Source organism: Sceloporus occidentalis, unplaced genomic scaffold (genome assembly GCF_023333645.1).
Source record: "Sceloporus occidentalis isolate IW3139 unplaced genomic scaffold, rSceOcc1.0.p SCAF_6, whole genome shotgun sequence".
NCBI classification, from domain to species: domain Eukaryota; kingdom Metazoa; phylum Chordata; class Lepidosauria; order Squamata; family Phrynosomatidae; genus Sceloporus; species Sceloporus occidentalis.
In genome coordinates this window covers 42,174,648-42,198,228 of record NW_028316986.1, presented here as the reverse complement: position 1 = coordinate 42,198,228, position 23,581 = coordinate 42,174,648, and the positions used below count along the sequence as shown (strand labels likewise).

Here is a 23,581-nt window from a genome sequence, read left to right as displayed (position 1 = left end):
GGTTGCACATTGCCTACTGGTGACTTGATGTGTGAATGGTGCTATGTCCTGACTCCAGCCCCTGGGCCTGGGGTAACTAATAATCAGCTAAGATAAAACAAAGTCACAATACAAAACTAAGTTTGCACTTATTATTTGCAGAAGATAACATTTATTATTTTAACATCAAGCTATTAAAAGCTGGGTTGTGCATAACAAGTTAAAGCATAACTAAGTATGCCAGAGGGGATTTGCCATCATTGCTAACTTCCTGGAGGGTGGAGGTTTTCAGTCATCTAATTGGCATAACAGAGCAACTCCTCTTGTTGTCCAGTGACTGGGAGCAACCAGAGATGGTAAATTGACTGCCGTTACAAAATTAGTTGATACACCTGTAGAAGACAGCATTCCCGATCTTTGAGGTGTTCTGTACAATGGACACTCATAATGGAGCATGTCTGTTTCCTCTTCTAAAGAATGGCATCTTGAGTTCAATTCCACCTATATTAGAACAAAAGTTTTGCTGTTTGTTATTTGATTAATATCCTGCCTTTCTCCCCAAACTAACATTCAAGATTGCAATACAATTACAAATGTACACAAAAAAGAGCCACAAAAATTAAGAACACATTTGTGATATTTACCCTTTCCTCCTACATTTTAATCAGCCCATGTCATGTTAGTAAGAGTGGCAACAGCCCCTTCTAGTGTTTTTGGCTTAGAATATGCGTCAGCCCTAGGTAGCTGCATATATCCAGGGTTGGGGGCATAGTTACCCACTCTGCTAGAGGAAAAGTAAAATGTGTGTATATGTGTCCCATAATATAGTCAAAGATCTCAGGGTGGTGTACTGTGACCAAAACGGAAGATGATAATTTACGATCTAAAGTTGTTTTAACCTTTTAGTTGGTTTAATGGTTTTAACCAGTTGCAGAGACATCAGGCCATTATGAACTTCAGCCTGGTGTGCCTACATCAAATATCAGTGTTATGGTGAGACAAGGTGCTTGAACTCAACATGAGAGCTGCTATAATAGCCTGGAAACTACACATCACGTTACTACCAACACATACAAATGGAAAGTGCAGCACAGGATAGCAGCCTGAATACATTAACTGGGAAGTAGAACTGGATATACTTGAACTGATAACTTGCAGTTCTATAAACCTCAGATCACTTGGCCAAACACCAGTACTGCCCTAATTTGTAGTAGAGACAACACAGATGGCAGAAGCATTCCTCATGGGAAATGGGATGGCACACCTTGATGAGCAGTCCTACCTCAAGCAAGAAACTAACTTAAAAGCCAGTAACCATTTTGATTTTGAAGCAAAACTACAGGCTGCTAACTGATTCTTTGAGTGGTCATCTGTGAACGCTTACAAATAAGTCAGTCTGTACCAGCACAACATCATAAAATCACAGGGTCAGAAGTGGCCTCATGGTTCATGTAGTCCAACCTCCTGCTCAGTTCAGGATTTCCAGCTGAAGCATTTTTTTGAAGACATCCGGAGGAGGAAACTCCATCACCTCTCTAGGCAATTGGTTCAATTGCTGAACCACTCACTGTCAAGAAGTTCCATCTAAATGTTCAGTTGCAATCTACTCTCCTGTAACTTTAAATTACTACTAAAACTGATCCCTCTGCTCTGCAACAGCCCTTGTATTTAAAGAGTATATTATGTCACTCCTCAATCTTCCTTGCACCAAGGTGAACAAGCCCAGCTCCTTTCCTCATGTTTTGTTCTCCATACTTACCATCCTTGTTGCCCTTTTCTGAACATACCCCAACTTGTCTATATCCTTAAATTATGTGCCCAGAAGAATGTAGTAATTCAGATGAGTCCTGACCAGCACAGAATATATTGAGACTATTACTTTCCTAGATTTGGAAACTATGGGCCTGAATGGACAGGCCCAAATAAAGCTGCTTCGGGTCACTTTGGAGGTATGCTGTGTAAATGCTGCATGCGTTCTAAGAGGCTGGAAACCACGCCAAAGCTTCACTCCAGTCCTAAGGACTGGAATGCAGCTTTGGCACAGCTTCTGACCTCTTCATATGTGTCTTTCGTTTGAACAGCATACCTCCAGTGACCTGAGGCAGCTTTATTGGGCCTGTCTGTTCGGGCCCTATGTTTCTAGTAAGGCAAATAGCATTTGCCTTCTTTGCTGCAGCATCACACTGCTGGCTCATATTCAACATGATTAACCATAATACTCAAGGTCCATTGTGCATATAGTGCCATGTATTCCTCATCCTATATCTGTGCATTTTATGTGGCCTAAATGTAGAATTTTGCATTTGGCTCTATGAAATTTGATTTTATCAATTTCTGCCCAATTTTCTATTTTATCAAAGTCCTTTTCAAATCTATTTCTAACTTCCAATACATTAGCCACCCCTCCCAGTTTTGTATCATCTGTAAACCCGGTAAAGATTCCCTTCATTCCATTATCTAAATCACTGAAAAAATGTTGAAAAGTAATGGCTCTTGGAGAGAGCCCTGAGACACGCCGCTTGAGACCTTCTTCCAAATTGACATGCAGAAACTTATAAGAGCTAAATTACTTTTGGCAGTAGCCCTGTATTCTCCACTCAGTTCTAGTCCACAGCAATGGGGCATCGTAATATACCTATCTTGGCTCTCTGTGTACTGCAGGTGTGCAGTGACAAAAACAAAAAAACTAGGTCCAACAGAGGTGCCAACATTCAGTATTGTCTGAGATGCCTGACCTCAACAGTAGCTCACACACAGCACAGCGCAGAAGCACAACCCAGAAGTATTGAAGTATTTGGCAACAAGGCACTGACCAACCTGAAATGAGGCACAGACACAGTTGACTTCTTTCAAAGTCCTTAGAGGCTTTTATCTTCCTGTTGCAATATGTGCAATACAGTCAACAAAAGTCTGACTTCTGTCAACATACACTTGTCTGATATATTTACCATCCTAACTCTCCAAACTAACACACCAGCTCCTCTCTCCAATCCACTACCCTCAACCCACACCTGCTCTGGGTTTCAGAGTCCTTATATACACTACTAACAAATAAGGTTTGACACCTGGTGTTCCTCACCATTTACAGCCACATAAATATTTTATAACATCTTAAAGGAACATTTTACCCAACAACCTATGCATAACATAATAGCAGGGAAGAACAGAGTATGTATGGGCTCACATATTGGCACCCTTGCTCTTCTTTGTGGTCTCTGTGACTCACATGAATGGAAGATTAAAATGCCAGGATGGCAGAACTGCAATGTGATGCCAGTGATGATGAAAGAACTATAACACCAAATGTGACATCATTTTTGGTTCACAAATTCAGACATTAGTGTTGTATGAATGTGGAAGGTTGTGATCATGTTGCTGCTTTGCATAGACATCCTACTGGGGAACTCCTGAAAAAAAGGCCAAGGGAGCTGCCACTGTCCTTATGAAATAATTCCTGATCAATATCAGTAGAGGTCATTGATATATCAAGGTAATGGTTCTAGAGATTCATTTAGACAAATACTGATTAGATACTTGTGACACTTGGTGCCTCTACAGCAAAAACATAAGCAGATCTAAATACAGTCCACATAGTATGGTAAGGCATGACAAACACCCAAATAATGTATTACTTGTTCCCTTGATATTGTTGGATTAGGGAAAAAATAATCCCAAGTGAAAACTATAAAACAACTTTTGGCAGGAAAACATAAATCGAGGTTGAACATCTATTTGTCTAGTTGAGACTGAAGAAAATTATCACATCATATTGTATATAAGTTATTGGGCCTACAGCAAATATTTTGCATTGATTTGTTAAGAAATCAAAGCACCCTAACCCTCCCAGATTCTATGTGTAATTACTATTTATATCCAAGTATCTGTTACTGTTATTATATTTATGACATCAATATGATTCTAATTTTTATTTGGATCTGAGTAAGGGGAGAGAGAGTATGATGCACAAGGTAGCACACTAGCATAATAAACAGTTAAATTTTCATTTCAGGATTAGCACTTAACTACTAGTTTACAATATTTATTTATTTAAAAACTACTAATTTACCAGATTTTACTGCTATATGCCCTGAGCTTTGGCTAAAATGTGAGACATAAATTTAAAAAGTACCTTTTCTGGTAGAAAAAGTATGTCTGGTAGTGCATAAAATCTCTCATGAAGTTCAGGCTCTTCCAATGACTTTGTAATAGGACTCCAGCATGCACCATCTATGTATAAGCCATAAATTCTAATTCCAGTTTCATGCGGAGAAGGGTCCTGAAAACCAGTGAAAGTTACAGATAAATGCCATATGATATTCTCCTGTCATTTATGAGTTTTCTATATACAGTACATGTATACATTGAAAGGCAAGGGCCATACCAATGGAAGTTGGTGACATACACTGGAATAATCTCCCAGACAGCTTCCAACTACAGTTTTGCAAATGGGTGAAAGGCAGAGCTATTATCCTCTTAGGCCTCCAGTGTACTTGCTGGAGATTTAGGAGACCAATGGTGCCTCCTTTTTCACAGATGCAGCTGGATGGTACTCTGGGGTCTTCTGCCCCCCTGGCCACTGACTGGCTATGACCTTGGTGTTGGTGAACTGTGTTGTGCCACTGCCAATGATCTCTCTCTCTCAAACAACTATACATACCTATCCCCACAAAGAGGAGACGCAAAAGGTGCAGTAACTACAGGACCATAACATTAATTTCCCACACATGCAAAATTGAGTTCAAAATTCTGCAACATAGACTTCAGTCATATATGGAGAGAAATCCGAGAGATACAAGCAGGAGAAGAGGCACTAGGGACCCCATAGCAAAAATACTTTCGTTAATGGGGCACACCAAGGAGTTCCAGAAGAAAATCAGCATGTGCTTTATAGACTATAGCAAAGCCTTATGTACACACTCAGTCATGCTCTTTCATTCTTTCTTTTACACATTTACTCTCTCAAACACAGTTACACAGAAATAGTAATTCTCTTGTGTGAATGAATGCATATGTGAGTAAAAAGTAAAATAAAAAAGATAAAGAGTGTGACTGAATGTGTCTGAGAGACAGAATTTGTATGCAAGGCTGTGTGTGAATAAATGTATCTGAGGGAGAGTGTGTCAGGAAAAAAAAGCATTACTAAGTGTGCACGTGAGAGAAAGTCACTCACATCTTTTTAGGATGAGGTTTTGTGGATAAAAACCCACTTCTGATGCAAGCATAAAGCATATTTATACAGTTGTGGGAGTAGGACAGAATGTAATAACATCCAAACAGGTTAATAAATAAAGGTTAATAATGCAAATCATGACACCTGCCCTAAATTTTCAGAGGTCTGGGCAAGGTAATACAGGTCTTTCAGATCTTTACAGAAGTCAGGTAGAGTTAAAGTATGAAAGCAATAAATCTGCTTACTAAAAACCAGCTTCCCTGGGTGCAAACAGTCTGTATTAATACAGTCATCCCTCCATATTTGCAGCTTTGATATTTGCGGATTTAATTATTCACGGATTTCATTAATATGTTCTCTCTAGGACTGTCTAGGTCCTCCAGTGCAACTCTGTAGTCAACTTTAACTAAAAGTTGCACTGAAAGACCATTTGTAGCTACTCCAGTGCCATTCTTTGGTCAGTGTATGTTGGACATTGACCACAGAGTTGCACTGGAGGACCTAGAGATTCCTAGAGAGGTGTCCTCTCAGGTAAAAACAATGTTTTTGTTATTTGCAGTTTTTCCATATTCACGGGGGTCTTGTTCCCCTAACCCTAGCAAATATGGAGGGACAACTGTATATGCAATGTACCATGAAACCATTATCTTCTTTCATACCTCTGCTAATGGATTGAAATTGGTGAATATGATTCAATTTGGCTGTTTCCATTTCTAGTCTTAGGCACAGCACATACTGTCAATAAGCAGCGTACTGGTACCAATTTTAGGGTTAGGGACCGTGCAGCAACCGCATGGTGCCAAAGTCTAATACACCATGGCAGCATTACAATGGCAGCACCCCATGTACATGGGTGCCGCCATTGTGATGTAAGCAACATGCGGCATTTGCACATCGCGGTGCATCGCTTACATAATGAGTGCGACATTGGCGCACTTGTTACGTCCGCCCTGTGGCAGAAAAAGAACCTGCTTTTCTTGGATTCTTTTTCCTCCGGAGGGAAGCCACACGGTTTGGTGGCTGCGGCTTCCCTCTGGAGGTAAGTAGGTCGCCAGCAGGGCGCCCTTTTCAGGTGGACTATCCCAGGTCTCCATTTGTTATTTCCTTGTTCAAGGATTGTGACCTGTAAATCCTTTATAGTATGTCCAGGAAGGTTGAAATGTTCCCCAACTGATTTTTTGGGTACTGTCATTTTCAATTTCCACCTGTCCAGTGTACAGTGTAGAGGGACATTGCTGGCATAGGATGGCATTATCACACTGGACCAAGAACAAGTGAACACCTCTGGTGTTGTGAGTGAAGTTATAGTCCCCTGTAATATTGTTCCCAGAGTAGATGTGGGGAAACAATTGGTATCTGGATTTCTGTCAGTGTCCTGCTCCTGTATTACCATTGAGGTTGTTGTAAATAAATACTTGTTGAAGATTTGGGGGCTCTCTGTAAGACAATGAAGGCCTGCCTTCCAGAGCAATTTGCCCTCTTTGTATAATTTTGGCCCCAAAATTGCCCCACAAAGAGAAAAAAAATGCTCCTTGGAACCTCCAGTGTTGGCAACCTTAGCTTTAAAATACTCAGTGAGCTCATGAGTGAACATCTGAATTGGAGTCTTCCTTACCGTAAAGGCTTTGTTTAATATGGTTTCTTTTCTCTTGAAGTTTCTAAGATTTTGTTCCTCATCCTCAGTAAATGCCAGAACTTTATGAACAAAAGTAAGAGTATCAACGGGTATTTCATTCTGCCGAGCATAATTCTGAAGAACAGCGGTAAGAAATCCTGCAGAAATAAAACCCATATTGCAGTGAACAGTATGTGAGGGAACAAAAGTTACAGAACTGTCAAGGGGATTGCTACTGGTTCCTCCTATCTATAGTCTTTCAGAACCTAATTAAAGCTGTTCTATGGGGATCTGTTTAATTTCTGCAAGGAAGAAAAAAGGGACAGTTTCCATATTTTGCAACATTTGCCATTATGTTAGGCATCTAGTTATTAAAACATCAAAAAAAAATTCAAATATTACAAGGCTTCCCATAACCCTTACAGCAGGGATGGCAATGATAGGTCCCTCATAATTCCATAATCGTTCATCATTGGCTATATGGGCTATATCTCTGCGCTGCCTTATAACTATAGCTTCCTGGATTGAGTACATCTTGAAGCACTAGAAGTAGTAGTGGCATTAGGTGTGTGTGGGGGTTGTGGATTGCACCAGGTGACACTCCAGTAGAGGGTGCCACATGGTGGGACCCTCCTCCCACTGTGGGCAGCATGGTGCTGCTGTTGGTGCCTGCTGCTTTTTCTCCACTGTTATGGCTCTTTCCCTGAGGAGGAAACCAAGGCAGCGGAAGAGAAGGCAGTGAAGGGTGTGTGTGTGTGAGCCTGGCCCTTCTAGCTTTGCCTCTATCTGGCTCCCTCCTCACAAGGAAGCTGAATGGAAGCGGGGGCACACCTCCATCCCCTCCCTCCCTTGCCTGCCCCTCCAGTGGCTACCTGCCCCCTGCACAGGGTGACAGCACGCCAGGAGACGCCACTAACTAGGAGAGTTACTGATCTCATATTTAATATGACAGTAATAATAGTTAAACACCAGTTGAAAAACCACCAGCCATTCCAAGCATGATAAAACACAGATTAAGAAGAACTAAAGCAGAAATGGGCCAGGAGTAAATAATTGCTATGAAATTATTTACCATGTGGGAAAAAGAAACCTGGAAGCCAAAAGCAATTGGGGTGTCCTTTGTAGTTGTTACTGAAGTCAGTTTCTTCACCAGTCTGAAGCAATGTTTTGGTTTGCCTCTGAAGCATCGCTAAATGATTAAACCTATTTAAAACACAGTGAAATAGGAGAAATATTTAAAATGCAGAAAGCCTGTAAGAATAAAAAGGTTTTAAATAGACAGCACAATCTTCAACAAGTGGATATTTTATCATTAATCAGCAATTAACAAATTATTATAATTGCACTGGCTGAAGGCACAACTTCAAATATATTGAGAAAAGACTGAATATATGAAAAAATATATTGTAAATCCAATGTAAATTTTGTAGTGACCAGACACATTACAGCAAATATCTGCTACCTAGAGAAGCAGGAGAACATTCGTAATCTTTCCAAGATGGCCTCCTCTATCAAGATAGAAATCAGGTTGGAAAGACCAGGAAATCCTCTGTCTTAAGCAGGAGATGGAATCATATGTCTCTCCAGATGTTTCAAGTTTCAGCATCCCAAGCCAATATAGGTTATGGTCAGGAATGCTGGGATTGAAATCCCAGAATATGTGGAGGGCTGCATGATTCTTACACACATCTAAATCATGAAAAACAGAAGGCAAAATGCCAGTATGATTAAACAACATGAATGCAAAATGAACAGGGTGCAGGGTAAATTTCAGATGCTTTATATCACTTTTCACATGTGACTAGAAGGATGAGCTGTTCACTAAGGAAAAAGGTATGACTGAGGAAGAGTCAGAGGTTGCAGAGGGACAAGAGGGTACAGTAGTGTATGAAGCAGTGCTAGTGTCCTGGCAAAGAATTAAGCTACTGCTACAACTGAAACAACTTCACAGTTTAATTCCCCACTTGCCTGACCTGGAAGAGGTGGCATGATTAGTCAAGTCTGTGACCAAATAGTCCATTAGCAGATATATTATGTCACCAGAAAAAACAATTAAAACAAAGCTCTCCCTGCCTATATGGACATGCATAGTCCCTATCTAGAATGTACCAAGTAGGGCTGGAGAAGAATGTGAACAAAGGAAGAGAAAAATTAATATGCAAGTAAATGATCATAATGAGTTTGGCTGACATCCTGATTCATTTTCAGAGCCAATGCTTTCTCAGTATGGACATAAACTAAAAAGTGTGTTTGAAAACAATAGGAGGGCACCAGCATTGGCATGAGCCCCTCTTGCAGTATCCCTACGAGAAGCAACTTAGGGAGCTTGGTGTGTTTAGCCTAGAGAAGAGAAGTTTAAGAGGTGATATAATAGCCCTGCTTAAATATTTAAAAGGATGTCATATTGAGGAGGGAGCAAGCTTGTTTTCTGCTGCTCCAGAGACTAGGAAATGGAATAAGGGATGCAAACTACAAGAAAAGAGATTGCACCTCAACATTTGGAAGAAATTCCTGACAGTAAGAGTTGTTCAACAATGGAATATGCTGCCTTGGAGTGTGGTAGAATCTCCTTCTTTGGAGGTTTTTTGACAGAGGCTGGATCACCATCTATTTGGGGTGCTTTGATTGTGTATTCCTGCATAACAGGACATGATGGCCTTTGAGGTCTCTTCCAACCATATGATTCTAGGACCTACTGAGTTCATTCCTAAAGGACTGAGAAATGCTCTTCTAATGCTAAAGGATCTCTGAATGCCCATCTTTATTCCAAAATGGCACCTTCTATACACAAGAAGGTGGCATCAGCAGGTGTAGGTGACTACTTGTGTGTGTGTGTGTGTGTGTGAGAGAGAGAGAGAGAGAGAGAGAGAACATTACCAGCAGCTCAGTAAGGGTTCAGCACACTCAGTGGGCACAGCATGCTGACTGTTGGGGTAATGCAACACAGTGGCTGAGATCTCATATTGTAACATTTTGTTGCAGGTTCCATTCATAAAATTATTTCTAAAGTTATGAAAGAAGAATTTGGCTATACAAGAGATGTTAGCTGGATGACACATGCACCTGGATTTCCACAGTCGGTATTGCAAACCTTGACATTCAGAACTAGTTTATTACACTTAGCATTTTAAGCCCACTCTTGCTAAACAAACACCTAATATTTTTATGTTGTTGGAGTTAAAACTATTTCAGTATTTTGCATTTTACCTGGACTTCATAAAGGTGATAACTCGATTTGCCCACATGGCAAAGAAATTCAGTCGTATAATGAGGTCATCAATCCAGGATCCCAAGGGTTTATATGATTCATAGGAATGTTGCTTTTGTGTAACAGAAAATAAGACATAATTGCAAGTTTTTTAAAAAATGAAAACATTAAATAACTTTTAATGTATACATTACCCCCACCCATGGAAAAGTAGTGTACAGATGTAGAGTAACTTCAAGGATTGAGGCATACATAGCAGTGAAAGAAATGGGGACACCTGCCCAACCAGTTAAATAAAATGTGGCAACAGATGATACAGCCAGATCGCCCACACATATCTCAGTCATCCTCATCCTGGTCACTTCTTAAGCTTTCTGCCTTACAGAACATGTCCAACAGTGCTGAGACTATAGTTAGATATCAGTTTACAAAAGCAAACACACAAGGGGAATTTGGGTTTCATTTCAGATTGTCCGACACAAAATCCTTGGTACTACTGTTGATTGGCGTGGGTTATAGGGAAAATCTTAAATTTGAGTTGCTATTGATAACTCCAAGTGTGTCAAAATGTGTGACTTCCAGCAGCATTTAGGACAGACATTGGTTCTATTCAGGAGGAGACAAATCAGAATTTTCTTGGTTTGGCTAAAAATTATTGACTGACATTGTTATTCTTGCAATAAATTTCTAATTCACCATAATTAGTACACAAAAACTTATTAGAGCCATTAGAATTTTTTTCTGAAATCACAGAAGCTGAAATGACAGTTTTACCCCAACAGATAAAATGAGTCAGTTTTCAGAGCTCTGCAAGATCTGCTGGGAATACTGTTTCCTAAAGGTGGAACTGTGGGGCTCTTGTTTAGCTTGTTGTGCTGGTTTGTTTGTGGCAACAGTGAGAAAAGTGGCCTTTGGACAGCACACATCCTCAAAGGCCATTTATATCACCTTTAGTCCTGGTTTTGAACCCTAATCCTATGATCTACAATTACCAGAATCCTGCAACCAGCAAGGTGAATGGACAAGCTTCAGTCTCACTGATCATAATACCTGGGAAATCCTGGAAATTGTAGTGTTAAAAGCTAATTTTTGCATGTTCTGGTTTTGAGATACAATAATAGGTTCTAATCCACCAGCTTCAGAAGAGAGAACACAAATATATGTGAAGTTGAAGGCAAACATATATTTTGCATTCTGAAGAAATCAAGTGAAAAACCTTTCACCTACCTGCCACAGTTTAGGTACTTTGGCTTTCAATATTGAATTATAAAGCTCCTCTAGTCCTGTGGTGAAAATTATATCACCTTTGATACCTTGCTGAAGTGTATGTAAGGACTGAATAATTATGGATAGTAAAGTATTATAATGGTCTATCTCCTGCTGCAAGACAGTTAGCAAAGTTGAACTGGTAAAAGAACAAGGACCTACAGGGAAACAAAAAACCCACAAGTTATTGTTCAGACCATTAGACATTAGAGTAGAGCTGCAAATGCAGAAAACTGCATCAGACTGGAGATCTGGGCTTCTGTTAAAAGACAGCAAACTGCCAACTATTTGATGCTTTATTATATTTACCTGGAGGGGAGACAATGGCAGGATTCTCATTGGTGCCTTGCATGTGTGTAAGGTCCCCTAGCCAAGCAGTTGGACATTTTTGTCCAATGTGGAACATCTGTATCCTGGTCAAAGATGCAGAAGCAGAGCTGCACAAGAGGATCTACTGTGCATGAAATCCATAGAATGAGCATGTAGAAGCCAGCAATGTCTCTCTGTTTGCCCTGAGAGCCCCGGTCATACTTAAGCTTTTGTCTCTGGGTTATTCTAGTGGTGGCACAAAATTGCAAATTATATTACTGCATTCAGATCCTTGGTGCCAAAGCTTAGCATAAAACTCCTAGTAAGTGTTTTTCTCTATGTGAGGAAATTCTAACATATCTGCTTCTTTTTTTATTTTATTGCCAAATATGTTTATTCCAGTTTGAAACTGTGTGAGCCCTCTTACCTTCTGCAGCTTTCACAAGTGTAGCCCAAACTGGACCCAACTTGAAGTTTCTAAACGTAATTTTCTTAGTGACTTCATCATCAGTGTCAGGTGCTTGTCCTAAATCCTCTACAGTCAATGGCAATCTAATTAAAATGTCAGCTGCTATTTCCAATATTATTTCATCCTGATTTCTTCCACCACTAGAACAGATTAGGATGGAAACAAACAAATATCATTGCAAATTTGCAAGTGAATATCATACCTTTTCCATAGTTTGGTGTCCATTGTTTGTTGTCAAAGGAAGATCCCTAGTGCTGCAGATCACATGTGCCCCCCCCTCCCCCCGCCGCCATTTCTCTGTTTCCTCAAGGAACCTCACTGCGTCCATTACTGAATTTCTTGCTCCAGCTCCAGCACCTAAAATCACTGTGCTATTGAAATCTGCTGGTATGGTGGCAAATATAGAACTCTGCTGGTGTGGAGGCAAAAAGACCCATCAAAACAAGCATGTTTGCTTTACAATAAAGCACATGGTGAATGTGTACACTGTTTCTCAGGCTGACTCTCCTACTCAGAATCTTCTCCCCAGTGTGACTTGTCTTCAAAGCAATGTGTTTTATTCTAAAGTGAAAGTATTCACCCTAAGGGTGGAGGAGCAGGACTTTGATACTGCACTGTAGAGGCAGATAGTACAAACAGGTTGGGTAGATGTCAGTGTAACCCAATGCCCACAACCAGCTCCTTCCTGCTCTTCACTATTTGTGTGGGCCTTTTAACCTGAATTTTAAATATATATGTTACTGTACATGTCTCAATGTGATTAATTATGACATCTGTCCCACAGAAATCTTATGAATACCTAAAAACACAAACCAACTCTGTCTTTTGGATGGACACAAATGAATGCTGACCAACCCACATTTAAGCGATAATCAGTTTCTCTTTCTATCTTCCCCCTCACATATGTGACATACACATGTATCTATACACAAAACAAAAAATGTGTTGCAGAGTGGGGCTGAAAAAATAAACTAATAATTAAATAGCATGGACTCCTGATATACTGGGTTAGTGATATCAACATGGAATGGGCCTTTTTGGAGAAAGGTGGAATATAAATCCTATAAATAAATTGAAATTGAATGAAATAATAGGACACTTTAAACTAGAAAACAGATTTTACTGAAGATGCTTAATGGAGGAAGAAAGGAGGATAGGGACAAAAGGATTTAAAAGTTGACTGTACCATCTCTTTATTTATATAAGACATCCCCTACTTCCACCATTTTAAAATGTTCCCCAAAACCAAGAGATGACCATAGAAATTACATGTAAAATCCAGTATGTGAATGTAGCTGGTACTGGGCATATTTTTCTACCTCATTCATTCTCTGGGAATCTAAAAGTGAGGAAGACAACACCCCCAACCAGGCCAGTGAAGGCTGAGTATACTCAAAGGCCATGAAATGGTGATTGTTTGGACAGATAGGAAGGAAAATTGTGAGGGAGGTAAAACAGAAAGAAGTGGCTGGACAGAAGCATTTCACAGTTCAAAGTCCCACTTGAGACTAATTTGCAAAAAATAAATAAAAAGGTATTGAATTTTCCATCTAGCACAGCTAGAAAATTATGGTATTGATCTAGGTAATGGTCCCCAAACTTTGGTCCTCCAGATGTTTTGAATTTCAGCTTTCAGAATTCCTGACTGTTGATCAAACTGGCTGGGGCTTATGTGAGTTGAAGTTCAAAACACCTGGAGGACCAAAGTTTAGGAACCAGGGTGCTGATAAACAAGTGGCAATAAGAAACTGTAGTGTATGTAGCAGTGGACTGGCCTGGGATGCAGGAGGTGCTATGAGCTGCTTATCAGTGAAGCTCAAGAATGGTTCATATATTTTATAGTTTCAAAACAAAGAAAAAGTTCAAATCTAAGAAGATGTTGGATTGCTGAAAAATAAAAGATAATCAGAAGATATGAGAGATGATATTGGATGGAATATTTGCTTCAAGATTACTTATTACACATGAAATGAGTGGCCTATGAGCATGCTTAATCATCTGGAATATGGCCATATTCTAAAACCAGAAGAAAACTCCAGACAGTGACCTGATGATGGTGCCTGTGCTGATTGCTGGCTGAGTACTGACAACTGACTCAACAAATAACTGTGCTTGCGTTTTTAAGTATACTTTTTCAGCGCAATGATGCATTCCAAAAAGTTCTGGAGAATCAGCTTCTGGTAGAGAACGTAGATAGGTTCGGCAGTCTTTTAAAGTATCTGTTTCAGATATCGGTCGATATACCTGCAAAATTATTGATAACCGTTTTATTTTTTACTTACACAACAATAAAGTGATGGTCAATCTATCAACTTCTTTAGAGGCTGCTTAGGTTAACTTAATACCTGAACCTTCTTCCTACTTCTGAATGCAGCACACTTGAAATTAATTGAAAGAAACTTGAAATTCACTGGAACTCATGACAGATCAGAAATCACCTTCAAAAATACAAGTCTGCTCATAAAGCTAGCAAGCAGCTTAATGGATCTGAAGATGCTTTATTTATTTGTTTGTTTATTTAGAAAATTTAATTTAGGTATTCACTCTTATATGTCCATGAAATATCATAGGCAGAATGTATCTGTATTTTGGGAGCTGGAGAACTCTAGAAGCATAGAAGCAATGGTTACTATGGCTGACTTTTCCTTTAGATAGCTTTCAGGGCTGTGACATATTCAGCAGAGAGAGCTGAAACAAATTGTGTTTGGACCCCCAGAACTCCTCCAAGCATAGCAGGAAAAGAAAGGCAAAAAACAAATATTGTTAGCACCTGGCATTCTGTTTCTGTCTGTGATTCTGTCTATTGTTTTTGGCTGAAGCAATACTCTCAAATAGTGAGAGGCCCCATTCTGTATGACAAATTGGATGCACAGGTTAGGATGAACCTCAGGCCCATGTACCTCCTCCTCTCAAAAGAAAGAAAAAAATGATTATATTAGAGCTTGGAGAGCTCTGGTTATTTAGTTAGGAACAGGGAATCTGTATACTTCCAGATGTTTATTGGATTCCAAATCCCATCAGTCTCAGGCAACATGGCCAAAGATGTTCAGAGTTATAAACTTTGGCGTTAGGAAGCCAAAATGAAATTATGATTTCATATACTGGTTTCTTCATTAACTAGATTTTCAGAGGTGAGTAATGTGTGTGGCCTTCCAGATGTTGACCTGCAGATCCCATAATCTTTCTTTACTGGCTATGCTGAGGGGGTTGATGGGAGTTGCCATTTAACATTTGAAGGGCTTTGTCTTCACCAGGCATAAGTGGGAACTATGGTTAATTTAATGTGGAAAGCAAAAGTTTTCATTTTTCTGTTGCTGGTTTTGTCTTTTTTTCCTCTTAGCCTAACCGCTTGGTTTCTAGCCTAAAGATTTAAGTTCTGGATAATAGCAACTGAGCAATTTCTGTTTTGTGGAGCAATCCATACAAAATGAACTGTAGGGAACATTATTGAGACTGAAAGTTTAAAATGAGCTAACTCACTGTAACATATTGGTGCTGGAGGAAAAGTTTAATAACAAAAAATTGTGGTGACTATAAACCAAAAAGAGTAACTCTAATTGTTGGTGAATATTCTGCATGGGAAGAGTGAGAACAAAGTTATTCCTAGGTGAAACTAAACCTCATTTCCTTTCTTACTTCCTGCAGGGTTGAATTGTGTGTCCCTCCCTCCCCAGACATGGCTATTTAATAGCTAGTGGAGATCATGGATCAGTGGAACAAGGTTTGGCTATGTCTGTATAGCTGGATGCACAACATCAAAGGTATCCCACAGGACTTCCCAGATGTCCTCCTGAGGTTTGACAGGATGATGTTGCAAGTGTGTGTCCACCTATGGGGTGATGGGGTGTTTATGGGGCCTGCTTTTTGGGGGAGGGTCATTGCATGAAGGTAGTGTTGTATTGTTCCTTCAGGAACAACCAAATAAGACATCTGACACGAGCAGGATGCCAGCCACTCTCTTCTTCAATGTGGAACTGAAAGAGAAGGGAAGAGAGGGAGTATGAGTTCAAGCCTTCACCATAGTTCCTGATACAGCAAGAAAACTAAACCAACTATAGATAGATACCAATGGTTGAAAGACATTTTGGAGGTAAACTAATCCTAGTCCTCAACTGGGTGCTAGCCTGGCAGTGCAGAACAGTACTAGTCCTACTCTTTGGAGCAACAAAGGATACATATTTTTCTTCTTTTCTGTAAAAGCCATTCAGATACTAGTACACTGCTATCATTTTTTCTCTTATTTTTCTATTTGCCAAGATAAACATATAAATTCTTTTCAACTACTGTATATACAGGATATTAAAGCAGTTGTATACATCCAGACTATTTGTGAAACTTGGTGAGGACACGAGAGTGAGTCTTCTCAGCAGCTGCTCCCACCCTCTGGAACTCCCTTTTGGGGGAAGCTAAACTGGCTCTCGCCTTGTTTTCCTTTCACTGGCAAGTAAAAAATGTTTTTATTCAGGGAGGCTTTTTAAAATCATGACAGAGTATCTTTTATATGGTATGTGTTTTAATTATATTTTTAACTTTTGTATGTTTTTAATGTTAATTTTATACTGTTTTAACTGGATTATATTAATTTTTTAATTGTAAAGTTTTAAAATGGTTTTATCTTGTAAGCTGACTTTACAAAATAAATAAAGTAAATAAATAATTGTATTGTTTTTAAAAATGTTTCTCCTACCCAATCCACAGAATAAGCAAAATCTTCTTGCAGCACCGAAGGATTGTAAAAGTTGTCCAAAATACTAAGCAAGCACCGGCGGTCCCAGTGGTCAGTTACACGACCTCCATATACCACTTCTCCAGTCAAATAATGCAGTGCTGCCCAAGGAATCTCGCTTTGCTTCTCCAGAAGCATTTCCAGTATGTGGATGGAAATCTTGGGAAGAAAGAGTTATGAGAGTTCTTTTTCATGAAAGCACAGGCAGGAATCTAGAAAGCCATGCAGCTAGCTCACTATGCCTAACAGGATTATGGATTTTTGTCTCTTAAACAGCAATTCTATCTCATAAACTACTTTGGAAACTTAGGGATATTCAAAAGCAATTAATAAAATGAAAAAAGGGATGCTACTTGAGAGGGGGGAAGTCAACATTATACTAGGCATCCTTATGCCTAAAATGTTGGGTTTTTTTAAAATACTAAACTACATTAAGTATTTTTACACAGATTTATTTACTTGTTATCTAGATTTGTATACCATAAATGTGTCCCTAGAAGAAAGGCAGATGACCTTCACAGAATGGACAAATTGCTTACCTGTACCTGATGCTCTTCAAGTGGTCATCTGTGCATTCGCATATATGAGTCTCAGAACTCTACAGTGCCACTGTTAGGAATCTTCAAACTAGCATAGATTTTGGCAGTCTCTCCTTAATACACATGCTCCAGAAGCCATTTTCTCAGTTCCACCTCATCTGGCACAGTGGAAGCAGTCAAAACTACTACCAGGTGCACAAATGAGGGAGGAAGGGTAGATTGAGTGAAAGCACAGATGACCACTCAAAGAACATCAGTTACAGGTATACAACTAGTTGTCCTTATTTGTGGTCTCTGTGCATCACGCATATGGGCGCTGATTAGCAAACTCATGCACCTGAGGAAGTGGGAGGCACATCAATTGAAGATGGAAGATAGGACAGCCCTGCCAATGGTGCATCATCTTTAGCCCACATGTCCAGGCAGTAATGTTGGATGAATGTTGAAAGTCAGGCTATGTTGTGATCCAACACAGATCTGGTAGAGGGATGTCACTCACAAAAAGTTGAGGACATAGTCATGGCTCCTTATGTTGTCACCCATGAGTGATTTCACGAATTTTTAGGAGTGCAGATAACATGAATGACTCATTTGGCAAGAGTTTGCAGAGAGATTTGCTGATCCTTTTTGGAACCAGAGAATCAAAGAAATAAGCAAGATGAGTTACAGAAGGCCTCAGAGTAGGATACAGTGAAAGATAAGGCTGTAGACTGAAATAATTGCCAAGTTTACCTTGACAGAGGAGAACTGGAGCCTTCTGTCCAGATGTAGCAACAGAAATAAAAACACATGAAACAAGAAGCAACAAGGCCAATGCAATTTTAGGCTGCATCAATAGAAGTATAATGTCTAGATCAAGGGAAGTAATAGTGCCACTGTATTCTACTCTGGTTAGGCCCCAACTGGAATACTGTGTCCAGTTCTGGGCACCACAGTTTAAAAAGGATGTTGAGAAACTGGAACATGTCCAAAGGAGGGCGACTAAAATGGTGAAAGGTCTGGAAACCATGCCCTATGAGGAACGACTTGGGGATCTGGGGATGTTTAGCCTGGAGAAGAGAAGGTTAAGAGGTGATATGACAACCCTATTTAAATATTTGAAGGGATGTCATATTGAGGAGGGAGCAAGCTTGTTTTCTGCTGCTCCAGAGAACAGGACCCAGAGCAATGGATGCAAGCTCCAGGAAAAGAGATTCCACCTCAACATGAGGAGGAACTTCCTGACAGTAAGGGCTGTTCCACAGTGGAACACACTCCCTCGGAGTGTAGTGGAGTCTCCTTCCTTAGGGGTCTTTAAACAGAGGCTGGATGGCCATCTGTTGGGTATGCTTTGATTGAGATTTCCTGCATGGCAGGGAGTTAGACTGGATGGCCCTTGTGGTCTCTTCCAACTCTATTATTCTATGATTCTATATGGGATAAAGTTTTGTTCCACATGACATAAACAATGTAGGCCAACCATTTGTGCTATAAAAGCTGCACACAGAGGGCTTTCTAGCCCCAAGCAGGATGGTATATATTTTCCCTAACAGGGATGAAGATCTGTCCTCCATGCATGAAGTCCAGTTTGTGCACCTCAGAGTGAAGAATGATCCATTGTTCCTTACATTTTTCCCCAAGAGGAATCTGTAGAATTTTAGGGAAAGTTCTACAGAAGAGATAGCCAGGCCTGTCTGGGCCACAATGAGGTTAGAAAGATGCAGTTAGTGTGATTTTTTTAATGAACTTTGAGATTACTCCAGTCAACTGTGAGAATAGAGGAAACAAGAATAGAAATATTCCCAACCAACAGAAGAGAAACAAATCCCCTTCTGATTCCCTGCCTCTGCCTTCTCTGCTGTAGAAAATCCATTCATGACTCTCCAACAGCAACCTACTCAATTGGCATGTCATAACTAAAGTAAACATCCCCAGATCCCCAAGTCATTCTTCATAGGGCATGGTTTCCAGACCTTTCACCATTTTAGTTGTGCTAAGTGAATTGCTATGAGCCAAATGCAATAAAAACAAGTTTCATTTATATACCGCTTCATACCGCCTAAGCAGTGTCTAAGTGGTTTACAACTGTAAGCTAATTTGCCCCCAACAATCTGGGTACTCATTTTAGCGACCTCGGAAGGATGCAAGCCTGAGTCAAGCTTGAGCCCTTTTGCTGGTCTTGAACTCGCAACCTTATGGTTTTGAGTGAGTGGCTGCAGTACAGGCATTTAAGCACTGCGCCACCAGTAAAAGTACCAGTGCCACAGATGGAGTCTTATGGATGCCAGTGTGTGAGATTTCGTGCACCTCCTTGTTGACATACCACACTACTGTGTTGTTGTTGGACTCTACCTGAACTATCTGTCCTCACAGGAGAGAGGGAAAGGTATTGCATATGATGGACATTATACTGAAGATGGACATCAGTTCCAGAGCATTGATATGGAGAGTTCTCTCAGTGGGGAACCAATGTCCCTGGTCCTCATAGCTGCAGCAATGTCCTCCCTATCCTATGAACAAAGCATCATAGGGGATAGTAAATATGAATTGAGGTGAAAGGGAGGCCATCTATTAATGAATATCTATTATTGTTGGTATCAAGAAGACGCCTGGAAGATCCCTCAGATTCAGTGCAGTGTTCGACCTTCAATCTCAGTTTAGATTGGTCAACCTACTCTCAGAGACCGATTGCGGAGGAGACAAGATGGTAGCTGAAGGAAGCACTGATGGTTTTAAGGCTTGCTCATATAAGAGTGCTGTTAACCTTGACTCCTGATTTTTACATGCCTGAGGTATAAAGGCCTTGCAATGGACACAGGTATTTATGTTGTTTTCTGCTCCTAAACAAAGGAGACAACAGGAGTGACCGTCTCAACCGGGAAGTTTCGCCCCACATTCATTCCACCTCTTGAATGAGGTTGAAAGAGTCAACATAAACACATTGTCATCAAAAACAATCTGAGTTGACACCAACATCGTCTCTCAATAAGAGGAGAAAACAGTAGCATAACCAGTAAAACAGTAAGTCAGAAAGCCAACACAATCCAAACCAAAAGCGAAAGCCAGAGACAAAGTTCCTTGATGCTGATAACATGGTGGATGAAAAGGAACTGAGGTAAATGAGGAGGAAGGAGGTGGGCAGAAGTACAGCAAAAATCTGCCTGGCAATTCCAGAAGGTTTGGAATATGCTCTGTGCAGACGCAGGAATACCCAATTGTGTGATTCACAGAGACCACAATGAACAAGGAAATTTTCATGTTTCAATGCTTGAAGAGTGGCCATGAGGACATAAATCTTGGAGTTATACCTCTGTGTGTACTCCTCCTTCCTAAATAACTTTCTCTAATTCTTCCATGTCTTTGATACTGACTGCAAAGAAGGAAAAAAGAACGAACTATCCAAGAAGTTTCACTATCATGCTACTGCTGAGTCAGATGGAGAACAGAGAAAATGGCTGTCAGAGTGTGCACATTAAGGAGGGAGGGTGGAACTACTGCCAAAATCTGTGCTAACTAGAGAGCTCTGAACTGTGACTTTGCACAGAACCGATTACCATATGTGTGATGGAGAGAGACAACAAAGAAAAACCAGTGAAGTTCAGTCTAGGTTCAATTTATACAGGTTTTTATCTTTTCCTACCATTATCCTCTAAAATCCTAACTACCTTTAATTAATGTACCATTGTAGAAAGTAGCTTTGTTGCTTTGTCTTTCATAGCCAGGAAATATCACCTGCCTCAAGGGCACCTATGTATCACATAATCAGACATGGTTCCATATCTATGCCACTTTGGAATATCAGTGATCTGGACACTACAGGACACTATACCAAAAGAGTAATTATTTTAAAACCATGTAGCATTTTTACACTCTAAATGAAAACAAGTCCTGCTGACAGGAGCATTATCTTCCACTGGTTGAATGTAAAGGAGATTATCGTTGCCAGTTCTCTGTGTTTATTTCTCTCTACTCATTGCTCTAGAGCAGTGGTTCCCAAACTTTGGTCTCCCCAGTGTTTTGGATTTCATTTCCCAGAAGCCCTAGCCACGTTGGTCAACACTCAAGAATTCTGGGAGAAGAAGTCCAATACATCTGGAGTACCAATTTGAGAACCACACTCTAGCTAGACCCTTCAGAAGAGTGGGGGAGATGGTCCTGGTGTTGCAGAGGTAGGGAGAATCAGCAAATATTGCCTTCTTCTCATTTCTGCCACTGAGAGTATTCTATGTGGAATTTGGCTTAAAATACTCCTGTGTGCGGAATAAATACTTGAGTTTCACTCCCTTGGTTATGATATGAGCTATTGTAATTTGTAATCATAATTCTATTCAACTATTTTTCTTACCTCCAAATCTGAAGAGCTAAACTCATATGGAATATTCCAGCCCAAGGCTCCATATTTCTTTCTCTCATGGACTACAGCATTGAAGAAACATAGACTAAAGAGTAACGTTTTCCATGATGGCCCACAGTTAATCTTATTGAATATGGCTTCTGTTACCAATCCAGTACCACCCAATCCAAATGTCTGAAGTAATGTTCCTTTTAGTCCTTGAGGAGCCTCAATAACTATCTTTAGATAATAAAAAGACAATTCAAGAATGAAAAAAAAAACCTTAATCAAAATGGATACTTACTGAATTATATGATCCTGAATAAATTTCATTAAATGAAAAGTCATTGAAACCAATGACTCTTTCCTGGACCTAGATGCAATTTTTATTATTTGAATTATTTTTATGATATCTATCTCAGAAGCACAAGACACTTTATGTACACAGTCTCTAGCATATGGTAAGGACAAGTTGCTTACATGTAATGGCAATTCCTCATGTGACCATCTATGCATTCACCTATATTGATCTGCACCTAGATTGAATTCTCAAACCATTCTATTATTTTTAATTGATAGTTTTATAATGCTACACTACTAAACAGATCAGCAAACAATACATCTAGGATCTACTATACTAGCATATGCAAAGTTAGTGATCAAGCACACATAAACAGATGAAATAAATCTGTTCTGAGAAAGAGATTAATTAGCTTAAAAGAGATAGATATAGCTAGCTAGATAGATAGATAGATAGACAGATAGATAGAGACAGAGAGAGAGAGAGAATCATCCTACTTATGGTAAGAAATAAATTGTTGTTTGTGTTAACATATTCGACCACCATACAGACCACCATACAACAAAATACAACAAAATCTAAATCCACAAAATAGTGATACCATTCGCCAACCTAAATGCACAAAATACACCATACAGGCTTTCAAAGCTCCACCGGCTTCTTCATCAGGCAAAAAATGTTAAAAATCATACAGGAGAAGAAAAGCTATGATGTTAAGAGTCACAGGCCTACATTTTGTGTCAGATGATGTTTATGTTGTAATTCATTTATTTTGGAGGGATCAGCAAATGAGGTTTACATTTTACTGATCTTTTTCTTAGTCCCCACATGGCCAAGAAGGGGAGTGACCTTTGCTTCCATTGAGTGCATTGCAAATACATTGTTCTGGCAACTGAACAGATGTCTGCATACATCAGACATGGGCAAAGTCCATTTTTGTGGCCTCCACAGGTCAATTGTTTTGCTCCAAAATGCCCTCTAGGAGGCGTGGAATTGAAATTGGTTTCATGCGCAAGGCTAGAAATTTTTCCTTCAGAAAGAGCAAGTGGACATTCCAGTTGAAGTTGCTGTAAGTAATGGTTGCTAAAGAATTTATCAGCAAGTTGATGGTTATCTCCTCTGGGTACACACAAAACTGTAGGATGAGGGTGGCTTCCACTAAAAAGCCGAGCTTTAGAATAGTTCCAAAGAAGTTTTTGCACAGTCACAAATCCCATATGGATAATGCACTGTAAAGGATTACCCCTTTCCTACTTGACTTAACTAAATTATTCACCCTAAAAACATTTCAGTTATTCCTCTGGTTATAAAGATTATTTGAAGATTTACCTTTAGGCTCTTTCTCAAGATGGATACCGGAATAGAATTATCTGGTGTTGAACTTAACCATAGTCTAAATTCTGGATCAATGTCTGTGTGTGCTTGATCTAACCTGTGAATAAAACAAGATCTGTAACATTACCATAAAAAGGGGGGGGGGGGATGCAGTATTGCACAACACAAGGTTCACTGCTATTTAATCAATAATTCTTCTGGTTAAGATCACAGAAAGTAGTGTAAGATCAAATGTATCATCTCATCCTACATCATGTACAAAAGCTATGATAGTTTTCAAAGACTAGGATATCCCATCATCTGCTGAAATACAAACAACTCATCTCCTTTCTAGTGTGGCTTTGACTCACCA

General features: G+C 39.7%; 1 protein-coding gene across 1 annotated transcript in view; it reads right to left on the bottom strand.

Moving 5' to 3' along the window:
* Window positions 1-195: 195 nt before the first annotated feature.
* The window catches only part of LOC149310662 (dynein axonemal heavy chain 14-like), a 352,749-nt gene continuing 329,363 nt past the window's right edge, over window positions 196-23,581 (bottom strand). The window contains 11 exon segments of the mRNA XM_089529413.1: window positions 196-480; window positions 4,109-4,255; window positions 6,765-6,922; window positions 7,837-7,967; window positions 9,972-10,084; window positions 11,200-11,396; window positions 11,975-12,156; window positions 14,064-14,260; window positions 16,704-16,901; window positions 21,606-21,833; window positions 23,224-23,326. Of these exon segments, the coding sequence (XP_089385539.1) occupies window positions 268-480; window positions 4,109-4,255; window positions 6,765-6,922; window positions 7,837-7,967; window positions 9,972-10,084; window positions 11,200-11,396; window positions 11,975-12,156; window positions 14,064-14,260; window positions 16,704-16,901; window positions 21,606-21,833; window positions 23,224-23,326 (1,867 nt within the window). The 3' untranslated portion in view covers window positions 196-267.